General features: G+C 54.5%; 1 protein-coding gene across 1 annotated transcript in view; it reads right to left on the bottom strand.

Moving 5' to 3' along the window:
- Positions 1-3: 3 nt before the first annotated feature.
- SPTAN1 (spectrin alpha, non-erythrocytic 1) overlaps positions 4-15955 on the bottom strand; it is a 79516-nt gene continuing 63564 nt past the window's right edge. Inside the window, exons 41-57 of the mRNA XM_008058307.2 lie at positions 15001-15209; positions 14113-14233; positions 13810-13931; positions 13295-13427; positions 11342-11440; positions 7929-8088; positions 6919-6995; positions 5965-6174; positions 5251-5547; positions 4884-4996; positions 4506-4523; positions 2215-2269; positions 1276-1472; positions 1095-1148; positions 875-1021; positions 641-788; positions 4-376 (exon numbers count right to left, since the gene is read on the bottom strand). Coding sequence (XP_008056498.2) covers positions 251-376; positions 641-788; positions 875-1021; positions 1095-1148; positions 1276-1472; positions 2215-2269; positions 4506-4523; positions 4884-4996; positions 5251-5547; positions 5965-6174; positions 6919-6995; positions 7929-8088; positions 11342-11440; positions 13295-13427; positions 13810-13931; positions 14113-14233; positions 15001-15209 — 2286 coding nt within the window. The 3' untranslated portion in view covers positions 4-250. The remainder of the gene's footprint in view (positions 377-640; positions 789-874; positions 1022-1094; positions 1149-1275; positions 1473-2214; positions 2270-4505; positions 4524-4883; positions 4997-5250; positions 5548-5964; positions 6175-6918; positions 6996-7928; positions 8089-11341; positions 11441-13294; positions 13428-13809; positions 13932-14112; positions 14234-15000; positions 15210-15955) is intronic.

Below are 15955 nucleotides of genomic sequence, written 5' to 3'. Positions count from 1 at the left end.
GCCGCTTCGGTTTTTGGACGTCGGAATGAGGGCAGCTGGCTTCGAGACACGCATCTGGGTCCCCACGCGACGCGGCGACTGTGACTGACAAGCGGGTCACGGAAGCACCGTCTCCTAATTCTCGTCCCAAGCTAGGCAGGCGCAGGGTTCCGCTGGAGCACACCGTCTGGAGGCGTCTTCTAAGAGCACGAGGGGGAGTGGACATGCAGCAGGCCACGCGGGGCGGGAGGGGGGCGGCCGATGACGGGGCTCAGTTCACAAAGAGCGAGCGGGTGAACTCCACGTAGTCGAAGGCGGTGGGCAGCTCGCGGCCCTTGGCGTCCACGTAGGGCTTCATGTGGGACACGCAGTAGTCGGCTTGTTCCCGGGTCAGGTTCTGGAGGGCGAGACGGCCACGCCCACCTCAAAGCCCCGCCTCCCGGGCCTCGAGGAGGCTGGGCTCAGTCTGCAGCCCCCTCACGGACACACACAGGTCTGGGCCCACGCTGAATTCCATTTGCCCAGGGAGAGAAAACTCACTTTCCGAGGGTGGGCTCGAAAATGGGGACTGCGGTCCAAGAAGACCCTGCCACTAACTCAAGTGCACCCTCCGGCTTTCACTTTCCAAAGGAAGCCCCTTTCCCCATCCCGAGGCCCGTACCTGGTAGAGCTCCTCCTTGGTCACATACTGCTTCCCCTCCGAGCTGAGGGCCCGGAAGGCGCTCTCGATCTCCTCGCTGGACTTGACATTCTCAGTCTCACGGCTGATCATGAAGGCCATGTATTCTTGCAGGGACACATGGCCATCCCTGGGGGGAGGGGGACAAGGGTCTGAGCGGCATGACAGGCGGGGGCTCAGGGTAGAGGCTGCTTCTGTCATTGCCCTGAAGCTCACCTGTTTGGATCCACAGTGTCCAGGATTGCCTCGAACTCGGGGTCTGGCTCCCCTTCCTCCACCATGGGCAGGTCATAACCCAGGGAGCGCAGGCAGGATTTGAACTCCTGGTGGTTCAGCCTGCCGGACTTGTCCTTGTCGAAGTGCCTGCCGCACAGAGTGGGGGCGGCTCAACACACAGCCCTGCGCTCAGCACCCTGCCAGGTGCAGCCATACTCACTTGAACATCATGCTGAATTCCTTGAGGGCTTCCTCAGTCACGCCTGTCGTGTTCCTGGAGGCAAGAGCAGAGTCAGGGACCTGCCCTTACTCTCCGGCCTTCTCGACTGCTGGACCCTGGGTGGTCCCTGGCAGGTGCCCAGCCCTCCCTCCTGCCCTGGGGGCCCGGACCCAGGCGATACCTAGCCTGGATCTGCTGCTCCAGGTTGTGTTGCATGCGCATGCCCAGCTGGTCCAGCTGGTCCCACTGCTGCGCCAGTCCCACTGTGCTGTGCTCTGTGTGCTTGTTGTCCAGAATGAGGGCCTCCTCCATGGCGGCGCCCAGGTCCTCTATCTTCTTGAGTTGGCTCCTCATGGCGCGGATCTCCTGATGCTTGCGCTGTGGGGGGGGCCGAGATGTTGGGGTGGACCCTTGCCTTCCCCACAGCCCACAGCCAATTTGCTGCCCTCCCCGGGATCTTGCTCCCAGCCTGGCCTGACACCTCCTAGAACAGGAACATTCCAGAAGGGGAACAGTGAGACGAGATGAAGCTGAGGAAATCCAAACAACTTCAGCACACAGAAGGACTTTTTTTTTGAGTTGGCGTCTCACTCTCTCACCCAGGCTGGAGTGCTGTGGCAAGCTCACGGCCACCACAGCCTTGACCTGCTGGGCTCAGGTAATCCTTCCACCTCAGTCTTCCAAGTAGCTGGAACTACAGGCGTGCACCACCACACCAGGCTAATGTTTTGATTTATTGTAGAGACGAGGCCTCACCAAGTTGCCCAGGCTGGTCTTGAACCACTGGGCTCAGGCAATCCTCTCACCTCCGCCTCCCAAAGTGCTGGGATTATAGGTGTGAGTCACTGTTCCTGACTAAAAGACTTATTTTTTGTAGAAGTGGGATCTCACTGTGTTGCCCAGACTTGGGCTGAAGTGATCCTCCTGCCTCAGCCTAAGCAGCTGGGGCTACTGGCGTACGACCGCGCCCAAAGACCTTGAAAACCACAAGCCCCAGGCTGCTTCAGGCCAAGGGCAAAGGCATAACCCACCAGCGCATCTGGTTCCTGACTTTCAACCTGGAAGGAAAGGGTGCGCCTGCTGGGGGCGACTGGGTGACTGGAACCCCAGGGACACTTACTTTGGTGGCTTCAAGTTGAGATTCGAGAGTTCCGGACTCTTCTACCATGCAGGACCTAATCACAGAGGTGCAATGAGGAAAAGGTCCGAACCAACAGACCACACGCTGACGTAACCTCCCCTCTCGGACAGAACAGTGCTGGGCAGCCCCTGCTTCTCTCATCCAGGGACCTCCCCATCTGTACGGAGCCCGGCAGACAGCACTTCTCCCACTCGATGGGGAGCTGCAGCCTGACTGTTCTGGGGTCTGCCCACCCATCTCACTCCCAAGTCAGAACCCCCTCAGGTCTCCTCGGCTCAGCTAGGCCGAGGTGGGTGGCTTGGGAACGGACTCTTAAGTTCCTCCAGGGGGACAGAGTGGCTGCAGGTCTAAGTGTCTTCACTGGAGCCACAGGGTGAGACACCCGGCAGACGGGAACCCTGGAGTCTCCTGGCAGGGCCCTGAGGAGGGGAGCCACGTTCTAGGGCGAGGGAGAGCACAACCCTTCAGACAGGGCCACGTGGGAGCTAGATCACAACCAGAGGTGGGTTCTGGAAGTGGTTCCAACTATGCCCAAAGGAGGGCAAGGCTGTGACTAAGCCCCAGGCTCAGGTTCCACAGTGACACACAGGGCCAGGGCCTCCCTGCCAGGGCTAAGCTCTAAGAGCAGGTGGGCTCTGGTGCAAGGTCACAGAGGCGTCTAGTGAACAGAAAGCAAACAAGTCAGGGTCGCGTGCAGATACAAGTTCACACAGTGCGCATGGCCTTGGTGGGGGCTAGCCCAGCCTCCCCTGTACCCACCTGTGCCCCAACCTACCCCCTGGAAACCCTGTGAGCTAGGGCTAGCTCTGCAGTCTCCCCAGGTTCAAGTGTTCCAGTAAGGCAAGGCACCTGGCTTCCTCCTACCCCAGCAGGTCAGACTCACAGTCACGCCACGTCCCCCAGGGAAAAGCCCCCAGACCTGGGGGTGGGAGGCTGGGTGCGGTGCAGTGGGAAGACAGACCCTTCCTTCCCAAGCGGCCGAGGGCGAGTTAGTCAGGTGGAGCCGCCTGGGCATGTCACGAGTGCAGTGTAAAGCCACAGTGAGGGAGGAAGAAAAATAGGAGGAGAACCTTCCAGACAGATCATCCCCAACTTCATACTGACAGACACGAATGACCCGCCGATACGCTATGCTATTCAAAGAAAAGAAACTGGATGAATACATGGCGGGGGGGGGGGGCAGCACACCGCGACAGACACACAGAGGCCCGAGGTGGCACCAGGCGGGACCTGGAGGAGGCAGGCCCGATGGCCCACTGGGGCAGGCACATTGGGACAGGAGGATGGGACAGGGTTGGGAGGAGCCACAGGCGAGGGGAGCACGGCACCTCATGAAGACGAGCCAAAACCAGCAGACAGCCACAGGCAGGAGAGCCAGGCATTCAGGTGACCCACAGGCTCAGGCCGGAGACTGTGACCCCACATCCCGCCTGCCCTGCTGGCAGCACCTGCGACCCGCCTGGCACGGGCACATTCCTCTCCGGCCTCCTTTGTGGGTCTGACATGCCTCCTTCAGGGCCGCGGGAGCACGGTCCAAGCCTCTGTAGTCCCGCCAGCCCTGGCCTGCTCAGCAGACTTGGCAGGGAATGCAAGTGGCCCACCCAGGCCAAGGATCCAGGCCTCACAGAGCAGCCCCCGCTGGTACTGGCAGGAAGCCCTGCTCCTCTTGCGGCTCCTCCCATGCCCGTCTTTCCATCTCTCTTAACACTGGGCACTTGTGCCTTCTACTAGGGCACACGGTTCTTGGCCCCCTCCCCACTTCCCCCAGCCTCTGCCTTGGGAGGGGAGTGTGCTGGATGGGGGGGGTCACAGCCCTGCCTCTCAGCTGGGGACTTCCTGTATCAGCCTGAGCCCCATCATCAGTTTCCTGCCCACCCCCTTTGGACACACAGGGGAAACTGAGGCAGAAAAGAAGTCCAACACAACTCCAGAGGCCCGGCAGGCCCAAGAGTCTCAAAGGCTTTGGACTCCAGCTCTGGGCTCCGTCGTGATCACATACCCTCTGGGAAGAGAAGTGTGGCATCTCCACAGGGGGGTCAGAAGGATGGGGTGGCTCCCCTCCCCAGGCCACAGGCTGTCAGGGACCCAGGCTGTGGGGCAAGGCGCACGCCCCTGTGGGGTAAGGGTGAGGTGGACTGGGGAGTGCAGCCCGCCTGGGGCAGGAAGGCCCATCCTGGGACCCTTGGCAAGCCAGACCACAGGACGAGGGCAGAGGGCAAGCACACGAGACACCACCACATAGGCCCCAGAGAGAAGGAGACGATATTAACCCATCGAGGAGGTATGTCCTGTGGAGGGTCCACACAGCAAGACAGGGTGGCGTCCGGGCACCAGCAGGGTCAGAGGCGAGGGAGAAGGCACAGGAAAGAAAAAATAGAACACAGAACGTCAGCACCCACGCTGCGCTGGATCCCACATTGCCTATGGCCAAGGCGCCGCTGGGGCTGACCCTGGGCCTGGACCGTCCCACCCAAGCCAGGGGACCCTGCGACCTGGTCTCTGGAGCCACATCCCATTGGGACTGCCCACCCTCCAGGCTTGGCCCAAGCACGCCCTGGGGCTGGAGGCCAGGGTTCGGCTTCGGGACCAGAGGCTGCCCAAGTCTAAGCACAGCGGGGACTTCTGCCCCGGCCCTGTGGGGCTGGCACCTGGTCTCCTGGATCCACTGGTGGAAGGCGTTGGCATGTTGGGCAAACTCCTGGCGCAGCTTGTCATTCTCCTCCTGCCGCCGCTGCTCTTTTTGCAGTTCCAGCTCCCTCTCCTGAGGACCAAAGGGGCACAGGTCTCGTGCCACTGGGTCGGACCCCAGGCCCCTCCGCCACAGGGAGAGGGCGCCCAGGAACTGGCCACTGGCCCTCAAATGTGAGAGTAGAAAGTAACATCGGAGGCCAAATGAGAACAGGGCTGTGGGGCACAGAGGATCGGCTGCTGTATCCCCAGAGATGAAGGGGAAGGGCTGGAGAAGCCACAGGTCCTCCTCTCTGCTCCCTCCCCAGGGGCTCAGCGGGAGCGCACCTTGATGATCTTCTGCAGGTTCCTCCAGGTCTCCTCCAGGGCCTCCATGGTGAACCAGGTGTAGGGGTTGGAGGCCACACGGAAGCTCTTGATCTGGCGGTCCAGCTCAGCCAGCTGAGTGAAGTCGGCCTGGGCGGAGCTGAGGGAAGAGCGGAAGGCGTCGTGGGCCTCGCGCAGGGCCCTGATTTCCTCCAGGGAGTTGCAGCGCACCGGGTCTGTCAAGTCCTCCTCTGCGTTTTCAAACCAACTGTTGAAGGCAGAAGCCTTCTTGGCGAAGGTCAGGAAGAGGTCCTCCACCTGGAGGCAGAGGGCACAAGTCAGGAGTGGAGCCCAGGCTGGTCATGGGTTCTGGGCAGGAGGTGGGTGATGGGGCGCATGGGAACAGAGCCAAGGGCAGTTCCCAGGAGCCAGAGGCATGTGCGGCAGGCCTGGAGCTCAGCTCCAGCTGGCCTCCTGTCTCCACCTCTGCTTCTTAAAGTCTCCCCGACCTTCTTCCCTTCCCAGCCCTTGCCCTATTCACAAGCCTGTCCCGTGTGCTTCTGAATGGTGACCTCACAAGGCAGGTCCCCTGCGCCTTGGTTTCAACAGGCCCGTGCCCACGTTCAGCTCTGTGCTGAGCCCAGCCTCCTCAAGGGTAATGGTGGGGCATGGGAGATGGGGAGACTGGCTCTCCCTGGGCACTGGGCCAGCTGGGCACTGCCTGGCCCACCCCACCTTGCGGAAGTGGCTCTGAGCCTCCAGCAGCTTCTTCTTCCGGGTGGCTGAGTTGGCCAGGAGTTGGCTCCACCTCTTCATGAGGGCAGCGTGCCGGGCTTCAATGGCCTTGGACTGGATGTGCTTGGCGGCCAGCAGCTGATCTTTGAGGGCGGTGATGTTGGCAATGCCTTCCTGCTGGAAGGCCTGCAGGCCAGCGTCAAAGGTTTCCTGCAACAGGGAGCAACAGGCCGACAGGTGGTGAGCGAAGGCACCGCGGCAGCCTCTTCCTGGCCTCGCTGTTCCCAGCCACGAGCCCTTCCACACCAGGGTTCCCAACACGCCGGGCTCCTAGAACGCCCAGCCTGCCTCTCGCACCCACCCTTCACAGCCAGCCCAGGAAATCACCCCATTGACCCTCGCCTCTGAGAGCTGAGTGGGGCGCTCTGCTGCGCCCAGCTTTGTCAGTGCCCAGTGAGCCACTGTGCAGAGTCCTGGCTCCGTGTCTGCTTCCCCAGGTAGTGTGGAAGCTCCTGGAGGACCAGGATAGGCTCGTGTTCACTGCTGAGACCCCATGGCCTAACGGAACATAGTCAGACACCTCAGTAAAAGGTGCCTGTCAGCCGGGGTTGGTGGCTCAGCCTGTAATCCCACGCCTTTGGGAGGCTGAGGTGAGCGGATTGCCTGAGCCGCAGGTTCAAGACCTGCCTGGGCAGCGAGACCTCATCTCTACAATAAAATCACAAAATCAGCTGGGCGTGGTAGCGCATGCCTGTAATTCTGGCTACTTGGAAGGCTGAGGCGAAAGGATCGCCAGAGCCCAGCAGGTCGAGAGTGGCCACTGCACTCTAGTCTGGGTGACAGAGTGAGACTCCAACTCAAAAAAAAAAAAAAAAAAAAAGGTGCCTGTTGCCAGTTATCTGGCAGGAAATGTATTTGCATGAACTCCACTCCATCAACCATGGGGTGACTGACCTGTTTGGTAAGGAGCGTCTGGACAGAAGACAAGTCTCGGCCGTAATCATCTGTCTTCAAGCTATTTTCCTTTTCACCTGGAAAGGGAGGAAAGACACCACCCTTCTCAGTATATGAGGTGGGTTAGAAAGGAAGACAGCAAACTAGGTCAACTAGAATTCTGTTGGCAGCCAGGCTCGGTGGCTCAGCCTGTAATCCTGTGCCTTTGGGAGGCTGAGGTGAGTGGATTGCCTGAGCCCGCAGGTTCGAGACCTGCCCGGGCAACTTGGCGAGACCTCATCTCTACAATAAATAAAAAATTAGCCGGGCGTGGTAGCGCGCGCCTGTAGTTCCAGCTACTTGGAAGGCTGAGGTGGAAGGATTGCCAGAGCCCAGCAGGTCGAGGCTGCGATAGAGTGAGGCTCCAACTCAAAAAAAAAAAAAGAAAAAAAGAATTCTGTTGACATTTCAGTTCCAGTATTATTAACAGCAGTCTCAGAACCCAGTTAGCTGGCTCCTCCCTAAGCCCCAGGCCCCGGGCCTCCATCTGTGCTATGGAGGAGTCCTTCGAGGAGTCCTTCTGGTCTGTCATGGGTGTTGCTCAGTCGTGTGTGTTGCTCAGTCGTGTGTACGTAACAGCAACTATCCAGGACACAGGGTCCCAACACTGGAGTCCAGTGCCTCCTTATACAGGAGCTGGATGGTGCCCTCGCCCAAGGCAGCCAGGGGACAATTCTGCGGCAGCCCAGCCCTCACCACATGCCCATCTGTTTCATGTTGTGCCGTCCACTGCTTGCTTCAGTGCCTTCAGGCCTTTGCTTTGCTGACCCTGGCATCAGTCTGTGCCAGGCCACAGCCCTGGCCTCAGGACATTGTTTCCTCCTAGCTGGCCAGCGGTCTGCCCTGGTGGCAGGTTCTTGGCTATGGACATGTCTGATCAGTTTCTTCTCTGCAGAAGAAACCAGCTGCGTGGGAAGCAGAAGAGCTGTGGCTCTGGTAACAGTCTCTGGGCTCACTGAAGCAGTGCTCACCGATCCAGGATTCCACCACGTCCGCCTTCCAGTTGAACTGCAGGAAGGCTGAGTTCTCATCCAGCTTTGCCTTCCTCTGGGCAGCAGCTTTTTCCAGGTCTGACACCTTCCCGTTCAGGGCCTTCATCTTTGAAGAGATGTTCTCCTCGTGATGATTGTTCTAGAACATGAAGAGAAGCACACACCGATAAGGTCAGCCACCTCTTGCTGTGGTTATCTGATCTGCACCCTCTGGGAAGGCTCTCAATTTCTTTTCTTTCTTTTTGAGTGGGAGTCTCACTCCATTGCCCAGGGTGGAGAGCAATAGCACACTCACAGCCACCCCAGTGTCAACCTGCTGGGCTCCGGCAATCCTTCCACCTTAGCCTTCCAAGTAGCTAGAACTACAGGTGTGCTCCATCATGCCTGGCTAATTTTTTGATTTGTTATAGAGATGAGGTCTCGCCAAGTTGCCAGGCTGGTCTAGAACCTGTAGGCTCAAGCAATTCTCTCACCTCAGCCTTCCAAAGTGCTGGGATTATAGGTGTGAGCCACCACGCCTGGCTGGCTCTCAATTTCTGTGAAATGGGTTGCATGCTGCCCTATTCACTGCAGGGGAAGGAATCATGGGAAAGGCTTTTCTTTCTTTCTTTCCTTTTCTTTTTGAGCCAGAGTCTCACTCTGTTGCCCAGGCTAGAGTGCCCAGCATGGCTACTGCAGTCTAAAACTCCTGGGCTCTGCTGGTTTGAGATTAGCCCGGGCAACTTGGTGAGACCTTTACCATAGGTAAAAAATTAGTCGGCCGGGCTTGGTGGCTCAACCTGTCATCCCAACACTTTGGGAGGTGGAGGTGAGTGGACTGTCTGAGCCCACGGGTTTGAGACCAGCCTGGGCAACTTGGTAAGACCTCATCTCTACAATAAATAAAAAATTAGCTGGGTGTGGTAATATGTGCTTATAGTTCTGGCTACTTGGAAGACTGAGGCGGAAGGATCGCCAGAGCCCAGCAGGTCAATTTTGGGGTGGCCGTGAGTGTGCCACTATGCTGCAGCCTGGGTGGTGAAGTTACTCCAACTCAAAAAAAAAAAAAAAAAAATTAGCTGGGTACAGTAGCGTATGCCTGTAGTTCCGGCTACTTGGAACACTGAGGTTGAAGGACTGCTGGCACCCAGCAAGTCGATGCTGGGGTAGCTGTGAGCATGCCACTGCACTCCAGCCTGGGTGACAGAGTGAAACTCCAAACTAAAAAAAAAAAAAAAAAAAAACCAAAACAAACTCCTAGGCTCAGAAGATCATTCTGTCTCAGCCTCCCAAGTAGCTGGGACTACAGGTATGTACCACCATGCCCAGCTAATTTTTGTATTATTTTTTATAGAGATAAAGTCTCACTATGTTGCTGAGGCTGGTCTCAAACTCCTAAGCTTAAGGGATCTGCCTCCCTTGTCCTCTCAAAGTGTTTTTTTGTTTTGTTTTTAGTCAGAGTCTCACTCTATTCCCCAGGCTAGAGGCTTGATCACAGCTGAATGCAGTCTCAACTTCTGGCTTAGGTGATCTTCTTTTCTCAGTCTCCCAAGTAGCCAGAACTATATTCATGTGCTACCATACCTGGCGAATTTTTCACCCCATTTTTATGTAGAGACAAGGTCTTATTATGCTGCCCAGGCTAGAGAAAGTGCTGGGATTACAGGCATGAGTCACTGTGCCTGATGGGAAAGGCTTTTCTAACAGCAACACAAAATAAAAGCCTTAAGGTGCTGGCAACTGAATTTCTAGGAATTAATTCTAAAGAAATAATAAAATGTGCTGAAATTTTAAGTTACAATGATGTATTCACTAGCATTATTTTGATAGCAAAAATTGGAAAAAAAACCCTAAATAATTATCACTTAAATAAAATACCATACACCCATGATAGAATGACTACCATATCTATGCAATAAAAACAATGGTTCAGAAAAATGTTTTGACACTGTGAACAATGACAGTTATCAAGCCCTAAACACTCTGACTCAGTCTTGGTTAAAATCGTACTTGAAAACATACACAAGTCAGCACAGAATTTAAAGAGAAATTCAAGGAGGAAACAAAGATTGCTGTTGAGAATAAAGCACCAGTCTTCTTTGCCAGAAGGCTATTTACAAACCAATTTACCTTACAGACTTCAGTAATGGGGACCTTATTTAAATTTGTAAGGTATAGGGGGACGGTTGTGCTTGAGCCATGTCTATTCTGTACATGTCTGCATCTGAAATTAGTTTCATGTTGGTTATTTGCAGATCAGGGCAAGGAAAAATAAAACAACTCTCCAGTGGGTGTGGATTTTTTTTTTTCCCTTGAGTCAGAGTCTTACTCTGTTGCCCAGGCTGGAGTGCAGTGGCATGCTCATGGCCACCGCAGCCTTGACCTGCTGGGCTTAGGCAATCCTTCTGCTTCAGCCTTCCAAGTAGCTGGAACTACAGGCATGCGCCATCATGCCCAGCTAATTTTTTCGTTTGTATAGATACAAGGTCTCGCCATGTTACTCAGGCTGGTCTTGAACCTGTAGATTCAGACAATCCTCTTGCCTCAGCCTCCGAAAGTGCTGGGATTAAAGGCGTGAGCCATCACACCTGGCTGAGCCTTGATTTTAATTAAATTACATCATTACCTCCTATGGATCAAAACATTCTTGTCTTAAGGCCATGATTATAAATTCTGTGATGAGAAATGATTTTTTTTTTTTTTTTGAGTAGGAGTCTCACTCTGTTGCCCAGGCTGGAGTACAGTGGCACACTCCCGGCCACCACAGCCTCAACCTGCTGGGCTCCGGCGATCCTTCCCCGCCTCAGCCTTCCAAGTAGCTGGACCTACAGGTGTGTGCTACCATGCCCGACTAATTTTTTGATTTACTGTAGAGATGAGGTCTTGCCAAGTTGCCCAGGCTGGTCTCAAACCCCTGGGTTCAGATAGTCCTCTCACCTCAGCCTCCCAACGAGCTGGGATTATAGGATTGAGCCACTGCGCCTGGCCTTTTTTTTTCTTTTCTTTTCTTTTTAAATAAAGAGACAGGGCCTTGCTCTGCTGTCCAGGCTGGATTGTGCAGTGGTGTGGTCATAGCTCATCACATCCTCAAACTCCTAGGCTCAAGTGATTTTCCTGCCTTAGCTCCCAGAGTTTTGTTCTTGATTTAAAAAAAATTCCTTTAAGAACAGCACCTGAGAGTGCTTCCCTATTTACTTAATTAAGAAAGAAAAAATAAGTCCTACAGAATAATTTTACTAACTTGGCTTCAAAAAGGGGGAGACACCTGACTTCTCAAGAATGGAACTGGTGTGGTCTGCTGCACACCCTGGTTTGCTGAACATCCCAGGAAGTACGCTTTGGGGGACACTGTGGTAGCAGCATGTGGGTATCCCGGCATGGGACTGAGGGTCTTACCGATGGGCTGGGCTCACCTTCTTAATGAGATCCTGTCCGTTAGTACAGACATCATTCACGCGATCCTTGTGGACGGTGAAGTCTGTCTCGAAAGCTTCATGCTTCTTCAGTAAGCCCTAGGGTAAAAGAGGCAAGCAACTGCTGAGGGCTGCTTTGTGCCATGGCCAGGCCCCGGGGACAGAGTAGACAAGATATGGTCCCTGCCCACACATGTATTATAGTCTAGCTGGAGAACTGGGCAATGAAGGGGATACCATAGGGAATTATAAAGGCTAGAGACCAGATGGCAGTGGAGTGACCGTGGGGCGGGCTCGAACAGCTGTGGGAGAGGAGGCCTGTCAGAAGGGCGAGCTCTTGCTCATCGGTGGAGAGTCCCCACCTTCCTCCCTCGCTCCCTCCAGAGGACTGCAAGAATGAACAAAACAAGCTGAAGGTATGCCCAACCAAGCAATGACACATTTCTAAGGTTTGACTTGAGCACCTCTCAGAAAAGACCTTCCAGGTCTTCTCTTTTCCTTAGGACAATTTCAGTACTGGAGATGACACCCTGTTTTGTTTTTTTTTTTTAAGTTGGGGTCTCATTCTGTTGCCCAGGCTGGAGTACAATGGCACAATCCCAGCTTACCGCAGCCTCAACCTTCTAGGCTTGGTGATCCTCCTGCCTTAGCCTTCCATGTAGCTGGGACTACAAGTGTGCACCACCATACCTGACTAATGTTACTGTTTGTTTATCGTAGAGATATGGTCTTGCCATGTTACACGGGATGGTCTTGAACTCCGGGCTCAGGCAGTTCTCTCACCTCAGCTTCCCCAAGTGCTGGGATTACAGGCGTGATTACTATGCCTGGTGACAACACCCTTTTTGTTGCTGGGATTACAGGCATGATTACTATGCCTGGTGACAACACCCTTTTTGTTGCTTCCAGGGAACTCAACTATGCAGAGGATGGAAATCACTGCCTTTATCTCGAGTTCACCTGAATCACCCTGACTAGCAGGGTAGCTTCCCCATGGGGAAGGTGGCCCAGAGGTGATCTTGATTCTCAGATCACAGCATGCATTCAAGATCATGTGACCCTAGTGTCTGCAGCATCCCCTAAAAGGAGGGGTATCTATCAATCCCCAGTGCCTCTGGGCTGCCTGGTACTTGCTGTGGCTTGTACAACACAATGAGGGAAACACGTGAGGCCCTGACACTATGCAGCTCCTTCCTCTGCCTCTCTGAGCTCTGCTGGTGTAAGTGGGTCCAGCCTCCTGGAGGATGAGAGGCCCACGAAGGGGAACAGAGAGGTCCTGGCCAGGTTAAGCTGTTTTCAACCCTAAGTCTAGGTGGGTGGTTCTGCAACAATAGGGAGTATGGGATGGGGTGAACTGTGTCCCCTAAGAGACAGGCTGAAGTCCTAATTCCTGATACCTGTGAATATGAAACCAGGGTCTTTGGAAGTTCACTTGACAAGTTACAGTGAGGTCTTTAGGGTGGCCCCTAAGCCAATACAACTGGCTTCCTTCTAAGAGAACAGGGAAATCTGGACACAGACATGCAAGGTGAAGCCACAGACATAGAGGGAAGTCAGCCATGTGAAGACAGAGACTAGAATGACATGCCACAAGCCATGGATGCCTGGCACCACCAAAGGTGACAGAAGCCAGGAAGGGTCCTCCCTTCTAGGTTCTGGAGAAAGCAGGTCCTGCCTATGCCATGATTTTGAATTTCTAGTCTTCAGAACTGTAAGACAACATGCTTGTTTGTTTTAAGCCACCCGGTTTGTGGTTCTTTGTAACAGCAGCCTCAGGAAACACACAGAGAACAGCACCCATGGAATGATACTCCTTGGCTGACCACAGGGCCCATGAGGTAGACTGGCAGAGTCATGCTGACTTGTCTTCTGAGGGGCAGCATCCTCTGGGATGAGACCCCGGCTGCGGGCTCTGTATGCTCTTGTAACAGCCGGGCCTTCCACTGTACTCACCTGGATGGCAGCAAGCGTGTCTCCATAATCCTCACTGGCCACCAGGGTCATTTTCTCATTGATCCAGGCTTCTTCCTCTTCCACGTTGGCTACAAACTGCTGATACTCCAGGGACTCTTCTAGCCGCTGGCCCCTAATTACAGGAGATAGGAAAAAAGTCAGGCATAATCTCTTCCAGCACTGATTCTGATACTCAGCATGAACTTAAAAACATTCACAAAGGTGACTGCCAGCAGGCAGTCAAACCGTCCATGGGCCACAAAGCAGAGCATGTTCCCGACACAAAATTCTGGAGTCACATATTGATTTAGATTTGTGGCAGGACCAGCTCAGTATGGCCCGTGGGCAGCAGCTCTGGGGCAAGATGACTGTGGCATGTGCAAGCCCAGACAGAGGGTCAGAAGTCAGCAGGAGGGTCTGGTGGCTCTGCGCAGCTGGGAGTCTGCCCTCGGGTGCTGGCCCTCTTCCCTTGTACCCTGGAACAGGGCAACGTGCTCCTGCCTCCAGCTACTCACCGGGCAGCTGCCAGCTGCTTCAGCTCCTTCCAGTGCTCCACGAACTGCGCCAGGCGCTGCTGAATCTCCTCCTTCCCAATAGTGTTGTCGTCAGACAGCTTTTTGCCGGTGTCCAGGACACCCTACAGGCAAGGGTAAGCCAATTAACAGCGGGCCACTCTAATGGGGCCTGTCTTAAGGCTCCCAGGGAAAGGCTTCAACATCTTATCTCAAGAACGCTGTAGAGACCTCAGTGAAATCAGAGCAAAAGCTTTGTCCCCTGGCCCCTCAAGCCTCCTGTCCTCAGCTGGAAGGCAGCCCCACCTGAATGGCTGGCTCATGTGCAGCCAGTTCTGCTTCCAGCCGCTTGTGCTTCTTCCTGAGGTTCTGCACACCAGTCAGGTCTCGGCCATAGTCCTCGGAGCTCACCAGCAACTTCTTCTCCCTGGATGGGATAGCACAGTTGCCCTCTGTGCCTTGTGTGGAGGCAGGGAGGTCAAGTCGACTTCAGCTCCTATGACATCCTCACCTATGTCTACCAATCTCTCCAGAAAAATCCCCACTAGCTTTCTGGAATCCAGAAGGCACTATATGCCAAGGGGACAGTGTCCAGGAATCTCCACTGCCCATGGATGGATACAGGAGCCCCGCTGTGTATGTCGATCCCCTGCTGGTGTACCCTTAGGAGCCCTACTCAATCACCTCTCTCTCTCCCCCTGCATCCATCATGCATACGTCAACCCAGAAAGATATTTAAATAAGTAAGGTTTCTAAGATTTTAAGGAAGTAGAAAATTAAGAGATGACCGTGTCCTTCAACAAGGCGGTTCGTTTACATGCTACATCCATTGGAAATGGCAGACTGACATTTGGGGGTGGAGGGAGACTATAAAAAATCAACCCTCCTTCCTTCAGATGTAAGTTCACTCACTTACCCAGGGGCTTAAAGGGCAGGGCCCAGATGGCCTAGCATAGCCATCACGGTGCCATCCCTGATTGTTGTCACTGCACACCAGGTCAGGAGAGGATGCAGAAAACGTCCAAGAGTGTACAGCCAGGCTGGACTCTGCTTAGCAGGCTTGTGGCCTTGCCCGTCCCTGCCTCAGTGCCACAGTCCAGGAGCCTGAAGTCTCCTGCCCTCTAACCACCCATGCTTCCCACCACCCGCTATCAGAGGGTAAGGGCCCAGAATACGAGGCCTCAGAATGCGCACTTGATCCAGGACTCTTCGTCATCCATGTCGCGGAAGAATTGGTGCAGGCGGTGGGACTCATTCAGCTTGGCCCGTCTGGAGGCTGCCATGCTCTTGATCTTCTGGAAACGCCCGTTGATGGTGTCCCGCTTGTCCTTGACTTGGGAGGTGTCGAAGGCACTGCTGGTCATCAGGCTGTCTGCCTGGTTGTTCAGGTCCTTTAGGCGATCCTGAGGCAGGGGACAAAGAGGGTTGAGAAACTGGGTCTCCTGTGAATGTCCACTTGAAAAGGAGAGCTCAGGGATTCCATCCTGGATATGAAGTGTCGATATTCTCGGAGTGTGGTATATGTGGACCCCTGGCATTCCATGAGTCCAAAACTATTTTCATAACAATAAGACATGCTTCTGTGGCCATCTGCCCAGATGGTTTGAATAACGGCACATGGCGTAAGGTTGCTGCTTCACAGAAATGTCCCTTGGAGAGCAAAGTTAAATGTATTAAATATCCATTCTTTTTTATTTGAAAGAACAACTAACGGACAAACTATGGTCATTGAAACTTGGGTACTGAAAGAGACTTTGTTGAGATTGAATAAAGTGAGTCAGTCACATCAAAGAAAACTGAGTCTGTTGCTAATGATAACATTTAAACTTTCATGAGAAAATGAGAATATTGGAAAATTTTTTGAGTTGGAGTCTCACTCTGTCACCCAGACTGGAGTGCAGTGGCCACTTCTGGCCACCGCAGCCTCGACCTGCTGGGCTCCAGCGATCCTTCCGCCTCAGCCTTCCGAGGAGCCGGAATTACAGGCATGCGCTACCACGCCCAGCTGATTTTTTGATTTACTGTAGAGATGAGGTTACGCTGCCCCGGCAGGTCTCGAACCCACGGGCTCAGGCAATCCACTCACCTCAGCCTCCCAAAGGCGCGGGATTACAGGCTGAGCCACTGAGCCCGGCTAACTTTTTTTTTT

Source organism: Carlito syrichta, unplaced genomic scaffold (assembly GCF_000164805.1).
Source record: "Carlito syrichta isolate Samal-C Ts95f unplaced genomic scaffold, Tarsius_syrichta-2.0.1 Scaffold303289, whole genome shotgun sequence".
NCBI lineage: Eukaryota > Metazoa > Chordata > Mammalia > Primates > Tarsiidae > Carlito > Carlito syrichta.
The sequence above is the reverse complement of the archived record's forward strand: the minus strand, read 5'-3'. Positions and strand labels throughout refer to the sequence as shown.